This window comes from Montipora capricornis, chromosome 14 (assembly GCF_036669925.1).
Source record: "Montipora capricornis isolate CH-2021 chromosome 14, ASM3666992v2, whole genome shotgun sequence".
NCBI classification, from domain to species: Eukaryota; Metazoa; Cnidaria; class Anthozoa; order Scleractinia; family Acroporidae; genus Montipora; species Montipora capricornis.
In genome coordinates, this window is record NC_090896.1 from 34,645,786 (window position 1) to 34,653,285 (window position 7,500).

Sequence of the window (7,500 nt, forward strand, 5' to 3'; positions counted from 1 at the left end):
TTGTTTGCCGACTACAGAAACCAGGAAAGGACAATTCAAGAAGGAGTTACATCTAAAGTAAGGAGAACTGTACAAGAGAGTATATTGTGTTTTTGCTGTGAAATACTGCTATGGAAATGGAAAAGCTTTTGCAGATGGGAAAAGAATTCGGATTGGAAGGAGCAAAGCTGCTCGAGTTTGTAGAGAAGCAACAAAAGTTAGAGGAAGAAAAACAAGAAAAACGTAGACAATTGGAAGAGGAAAGAGAAGACAGCCCTTTCACTACGGAGAAACCTGGTTGAAATCGTTGTTACATTAATTACTCAGTTTCGACTTAGACTGAGGAGTAGGCTGCGTTTCGTCGCATTCTGCAAATGTAGGTCCAATTTTCCGGCACTAATCATGATTATTGAGCCTCAACGATCTAGCGATGAGTTTAGCTTCGAGTGCGACAGAGAACAAGAGATTTTGCAAAAACTGTCTTTTTAGGGAAAATAACTTTGTTTCGCAACAAAGCTGCATGCTTGATTACTGGAAGGAAAATGCTGGGCTTAAGACCTTAGAACACGAAGAAACTGATTGTATTTCGAAATGTTTTCCGTTTGCGTGTACTTAAAATTTCAGGTCCAGAAATATTTCGGTTGCAAACACACTGGATGAAATTCAGTCGGGTCTTGAAAAACCGCTTCCTCTTTAGCGGACACTGAAAATGATTTATTTTCAAATACAATTAGCTGCCTGTAAGGTGATTAGCGTTGTTGGGTTGATGGACGTTAGAAGACTCGTCAAGGTGGTATTGGGCTCCCATGGCGGCTTGCCACGCTTTTTATAAGCTGGCCAATCTTACCATTTTTTGCTGTCTTCCTAATATATTTTATCGAAACCCAAGTCCATCAGGGCCATGATAAATACTTAATCTACGCATTTTGTGGCCAAAATACCATCTGCCAGAGGGCTAAATACCGTTGTCATCCCGTGAAATATCCTGTTGTTCAGTGGAACAAGCAAGGCAAAACGACAATCGCTGTACCAGCAGCAGACCAGGCGTTCGGCCTCGACATTTATATCTTGGTTTGTAGTGATGTCCATCCATTACCTGGTCCCACTATCCAGGCGGCTGTGAAAGGAAGGAGAGTTTGCTATACCGCGGGGCAGCTAAAGCGCTTGCGGAAGTATTGTATCCGACCTATTTCCCTAACACCTATTCTATGTAAAGTCCTGGAGGACTTTGTGATCACCTGGATGGTCGAAGATTTTGGTGAGTATATTGATGCTGGCCAATTTGGTAGCCTCAAAGAATCTTCCACCACTTATTGCCTACTCAATCTAATACACAATTGGCTCTCTGAGCTAGAGAATCCTGGCTGCTATCTAAGGGCTTGTTTCTGAGATTTTAGCAAGGCCTCTGACAGGATCAACTATATTATAGAGATCACCAAGCTTAAAGAGTTGGGCGTACGTCCCTCTATAATTCCATGGATATAAAGTTTTCTAACAGAGTGGAGGCAATGCATCAAGATCGGTCAGAGTACCTTTCAATGGCTCCCTGTTAACGCTGGGGTACCTCAACGGACTAAAATCGGCCCCATATTGTTCGACATCATGATAAACGATCTAAAATTGGCACCTCCACGTTCTTCTTACTGGAAGTACATCGATAACGTGACTATCTTAGAAGTTGTGCCGGCGTGCGACGTCAATGCTTCAATCTGAGCTTGACGTACTCAAATCTTGGGCTGACAAAAAACAACATGAAACTCAGTCCTAAGAAATTTAAGGAGCTGAGGGTCCATTTTCGCCGCCATATTAAACATTTTCCACCAGCTCTAGTTGTGAATGGCAATGAACTTGAAACCACCGAAGGCCACAAAGTTCCTGGAGTCATTATTCAGAGTAACCTAAAATGTGATTCTCGTGTGAACGAAATGGTAGGCATGGCCTCAAATCAACTGCATATATTACGGGTGCTAAAGCGCAGTGGCGCACCTCCACGCGATCTCCTTTGAGTTCACATTGCACTAATTAGGTCGGTACTGGAGTACTGTTGCCCTGTGTGGCATTCCTCTCTCTCTCTGCCTAACTCTCAGAAAGAATCGAGAGAGTGCAAAAACGTGCGTTACGCATCATTCTTCCTGCCTCCCTCTACGAAGACGCTTGGATGCTGTCCGGCTGCACGCCTCTGTACGCACGACCTATTGTGTGTGAAAATTTTTGAAATGATCAAGGAGCACGGATCACGCCTTCACCATCTTATGCCACCAACTCGGGGGCGTGCGCACTGCCGCTCCCTACGCTTTAACGATGGACCATCGCTGATGAAATGTAAAACAGAGCGCTTTAAGAAACGTTTCTTCCCCCACGTGTGCTTAAAGCTCATGGTCTCTAGCAGGATATTTTCCAAGTTATTAATTATATGTAGTAAAGTATCTATCATATCGAAATTGAAGGCTGTAAATTCAGAGTAATTTAAAAGTGCAAAATATGTAAATTCACAGTAATTTTAAAATGTAATGCCCAGTTCCCATCAAGTTGACAAGTTGTTATTTTAACAGGTTTATTGTTATGTAATGTAATGACGCAATTCGCTTCATACGCGACGTTTTATAATAAAATGCTTTAAATATTATTGTTATTATTATTATAATAATATTTTAATTCAATTTTTGGAGAATATAGGAAAGTCTTACAACGAAATTGTGGATACGAATTGACATTCGGAACGAATCATTATTGCATGCAAATAATGAAACGAAAAGAAGACTAAAAAAACCCGAGGGTTGAACATCACTCTAACCCATGAGATATCCTGCAATTAGAAAACGTATAATGGAAAACATATTTTAAGAAGTGTGGTGGAACTGTAAATGTCTATGAAACCATTTTCCAATTCTTATTTAATTCTGTTCTTCGTTGTAGAAAAATGTCAGAGACAGAAGCGATTCAATATGAAAAGAAAACTTCAGAGGATGCAAGAAAACGCCCCGAGCAACAAATCGTGTGGTCAAACGTTGCTTATATGGGGATGTTGCATCTTATGGCGTTATACACGATTTATCTACTGCCCTCGGCAAAGCCGCGGACCTGGATCTGGACCTGGCTTTGCTACTTTTTCGGAGGTCTTGGAGTCACTTGTGGATCCCACAGACTCTGGTCGCACCGGTCGTACAAAGCCATGTGGCCTTTCAGATTGTTATTAATGCTATTCAATCGCATGGCAGCACAAAATTCCATCTTTGAATGGGCGAGGGATCACCGCATTCATCACAAGTAGTCTGAAACCGATGCAGACCCGCACAATGGTAAGAGAGGATTCTTCTTTTCACATGTTGGTTGGTTATTGATGAAAAAACACCCCGATGTCATAACGAAAGGAAAACAATCTGATCTGAGCGATTTGTACGAGGACAAAATCGTCATGTTCCAGAAAAGGTAATCATTGATCAGAGTTATTACGTGGTATGCCTAAGACTAGCCGCTTCCCTTTTATCGGTGAAAAAAGCAAAAAAAAGCAAATGGACTTACGCTAGCACCAGCCCGGTGTGTCAAGTAAAACACCCGCCTGGTATGTTAGTTACGCCATGCTGATGCTGCTAATTGACCGGGTGAAATGGTTGTGCGCATGCGTGATGTGTTGGCCACAACGGGTTGGTGTTAGCATGTGTCACCTTGCTTTTTTTACCCTTTTTATCGTCCCAAATGCTCACCTTGTTTTTCATTGTTTTCCGATTGGCAAGGTGTTACCAAAAATAGCATTGCGTGACTAACGTTACTTTCTAGAGGCTTCGCGAGAGTTCGTAGTTTGTTTATTTTTAGGTTTGTGCGTAAGCGTTTCTAAATCGGTTTATTTTGTAATCTTTCTATAATTAGATTGATTACCATTTTAGAAAGTTCTAGAAGCTTATTGTGAGAGTATATAAGTAGACGAGTCCAAGCGGAGTGTTTTTTAATTAGTTTTTTACAAGTGAAGAGAGTGGGCGTTAGCCGTGTTTAGTCAAGTGTGACAGAAACAGTGTTTATTCAAGTTGGCAGAGGCCGTGCAAGTTTGTCAAGTAGTGTTGTTAAGAGTTTTACTTCGTGGAAACTACGTTCACTTTGGAATAAATCTTCTTGTTGTTGTTCCGACAACCCTGCGTTCAGTTTAGTTTGCAAACTACCTTTCCTCAAAACATTTGAACTCGTAACATTGGGGGCCTGTCCGGGAGAGGAATTCATTTGTTTGCCGACTACAGAAACCAGGAAAGGACAATTCAAGAAGGAGTTACATCTAAAGTAAGGAGAACTGTACAAGAGAGTATATTGTGTTTTTGCTGTGAAATACTGCTATGGAAATGGAAAAGCTTTTGCAGATGGGAAAAGAATTCGGATTGGAAGGAGCAAAGCTGCTCGAGTTTGTAGAGAAGCAACAAAAGTTAGAGGAAGAAAAACAAGAAAAACGTAGACAATTGGAAGAGGAAAGAGAAGAAAAGCGTAGGCGGTTTGAAGAAGAAAAGGATGAGAGACGTCGATTACTTAAAGAAGATAAAAGAAGAGAAGACGAAGATAGAGAAACTAGGCGACAAGAACGCAAACTGAGAAAATTGGAGATGGAAGCCGAGCTGTTGAAACAGAAAGAGGCTATTGAAGCGGCAAAAAGAGAACATGAGCTGCACGTTTGGCTGTGGAGAATGGTGACGGGCGTCCTGAAGTGAGAGAGGATAGGGCCAAGACACCCAAGCCTCCCTCATTTGTCGATGGCAAGGACGACTTGGATGCTTATTTACAAAGATTTGAAAGATTTGCAGCGACAGCTAAATGGGAGAGGACAGGATGGGCTTCGAAACTTAGTGCTCTTTTGTCTGAACGTGCACTAGGAGTTTGTTCGTGGTTATCTGAGGAAGCAGCCCAAGATTATGACCGAGTAAAGATAGCTTTGATGAAGGGATATGACCTTACGGAGGATGGTTATCGCCGTAAATTTAGAGCATCAAAGCCGGAAGTGGATGAGAGCCCAGACCAGGTTATAGTGCTACTGTAGAGATACTTGTTGCGGTGGTTGGTAATGTCGCATACTGAACGTTCTTTTGAAGGCCTGAAAGATCAAATTGTAGAAGAATAGTTTATTGACTCTTGTCCAAAAGAGTTAGCTATTCACCTTCGTGAAAGAGCCCCGGAAACGCTTGACCAGATAGCGAAAATCCCTGATCAATACTTGGAAGCTCATGGAAAGCACTTGTTTAGCGCTGCGATTAAGAAGCCGTTAGTACAGTCCAGGGCGGAAGAAACAAAGAATGCACAGAGTGATACAACAGCTCTTCAGTGTTACAAATGTAATGCCCCCGGACACAAAGCAATTAACTGCCCAACTCTAGCAAGAAAGTGTTTCCTATGTGGCAAGCAAGGTCATGAGGCGAGGAGCTGTCGATCAGGTGGACGGAAGTCAGGAGGCCAAGGTAAACATGGTAACCCTGTGCAACGTGGTCAAGTTAGTGCTGGCTGTTTGGTTAAGTCACCAGATCTTAACGCTACCCCAGAGGAAGTCAAATCGTGTATCCAAAATGATCAGCTTCTGTTAGCTTGTGGCAAGAAAGTTCCGTTGCTAAGTAATCCCTGTGTTGAACCCTTAAGTGGAGTAAGAAGTAAGATGCCAGTTGTAAAAGGCAGAGTTGGAGAGAAGACTGTCGACGTTTTCAGAGATACCGGTTCCAGTGGAGTTGTAGTCAAGAAGGACCTTGTCGCCGAGGATCAGTTCATGGGAGATTTTAACGTCATGTTGCTTATTGACAACACAGCGAGGAAAGTGCCTATAGCAAGAATTTATGTTGATACGCCTTATCTTAAGGGTCATGTAGAAGTGCAGTGCCTTTCAGATCCTACCTACGACCTAATTATTGGTAATGTACGTGATGCAAGGGACGCACAAAATCCAGACCCCAGTTGGCAAGAGGCTTGTGCAGTGACTACCCGAAGCCAAGCTAGGAAAAAGGATGAACGCACGATTTTGAAGGTGCCTAGTACCCGTCACAACCCTATTGTGGATAGAGAGAAACTCAAGCAGATGCAGCATGAAGATGAGAGTCTGCGTAAGTACTGGGATCGAGACGATGCGCTCGTGAAGGGTCAGGAGGAGATTTCCTTTGAAGAAAAATCTGGAGTACTGTACCGCTTATACAAGCATCCTTACGTAAACGGTGGTAAACCGCTTAAACAAGTTATGGTACCTGAGAAATTGAGACGCCCCATAATGGAAGTAGCTCACAGATCGATCATGGGCGGTCGTATGGGCATCAAGAAAACAACAGACTAGATCCAGAGTGCGTTTTATTGGCCTGGAATTCAAGGTGACGTCACCCGATAGCCAATTTCAGAAACGTGAGGAAGATGGGGATGAATTGCGACATGCAGCGCATACTGGGATCGTTTGGGTAGACAAATATCGCCATGTTGGAATTTTTGAACATGAAGCCCGTGAATTGTTGCGTGCCTCTTTGCACCAACAACTTTAGAAATTCACCTAATCTGTCTTTTTACCGCATCCCAAATTGCAGAAGAAATATGTAGTGTTGATGAGAAATAAGAATCTAAAGTTAAAGTCGGGTAACACTCGGATTTGTTCCGCGCATTTCGAAGCGGGTGAGAAGCTGAGCCGCAATCACCTACCAAGTATCTTTCCTTGGACCAAGGGACACAGCAAACAGAGAACTTTATCCAGGATAAGCCAGGAAGATTTAGTTAAGAGGGCAAAGAGTGAAGGAAGACCTGAATTGGAAGAAATTCTCTCGACCAGAGATGATACTGATAATATTGTTCCCCATCCAGAGTATTCTGTCAATCATTCTATCAATGCTTGTAGTTCGAATGAAGAGAATGTGGACCTCCTATCACACCAAGAATCTGATCATGACCAACTCAAAGCAGAAAACAAAGAATTGAGATATGATACTACTGATAACATTGTTCCCCATCCAGAGTATTCTGACATTCATTCTATCAATGCTTGTAGTTCGAATGAAGAAAATGTGGACCTCCTATCACACCAAGAATCTGATCATGAACAACTCAACGCAGAAAACAAAGAATTGAGATATAATTTAGAGGAACTGAAGTTGAAACTTAAGCAGATGGAGGACGAGCTTGAGTCTGTTAAAATTGAAAATAAGTCTCTACGACAGGACAATTACAAATTAAATCACCCTGTATTTGATATAACTAAGCACAAGGTAGATAGCAATATTGCATTTTATACGGGATTCCCAAATTGGGATACCTTTATGTTGTGGTATAACATGATAAAGGATTCAGCTTCTGGAATTATTTATGGTCAGTATAAAAAGAAAGACAGGGAGGAGAGTATCATTGGAAGACCAAAATCTCTTTCCATATTTGAAGAGTTTACCCTAGTGATGATGAGACTCCGTCTTGGACTGTTTGAAAAAGATCTTGGTCACAGATTTGGAATTTCACAGTCCACGGTGTCTACTATCTTCCATGCCTGGATACATTTTCTACACAAAGAGTTTGAAGGGTTTGTGTCTTTCCCAAGAA

General features: G+C 42.1%; 1 protein-coding gene and 1 pseudogene across 1 annotated transcript in view; both read left to right on the forward strand.

Moving 5' to 3' along the window:
• Positions 1-2,795: 2,795 nt before the first annotated feature.
• LOC138032281 (acyl-CoA desaturase-like) lies at positions 2,796-3,412 on the forward strand (annotated as a pseudogene).
• A 3,109-nt stretch (positions 3,413-6,521) lies between these two features.
• LOC138031911 (uncharacterized) overlaps positions 6,522-7,500 on the forward strand; it is a 1,302-nt gene continuing 323 nt past the window's right edge. The window contains exon 1 of the mRNA XM_068879519.1: positions 6,522-7,500. This exon is cut by the window's right edge and continues 323 nt beyond it. Coding sequence (XP_068735620.1) covers positions 6,522-7,500 — 979 coding nt within the window.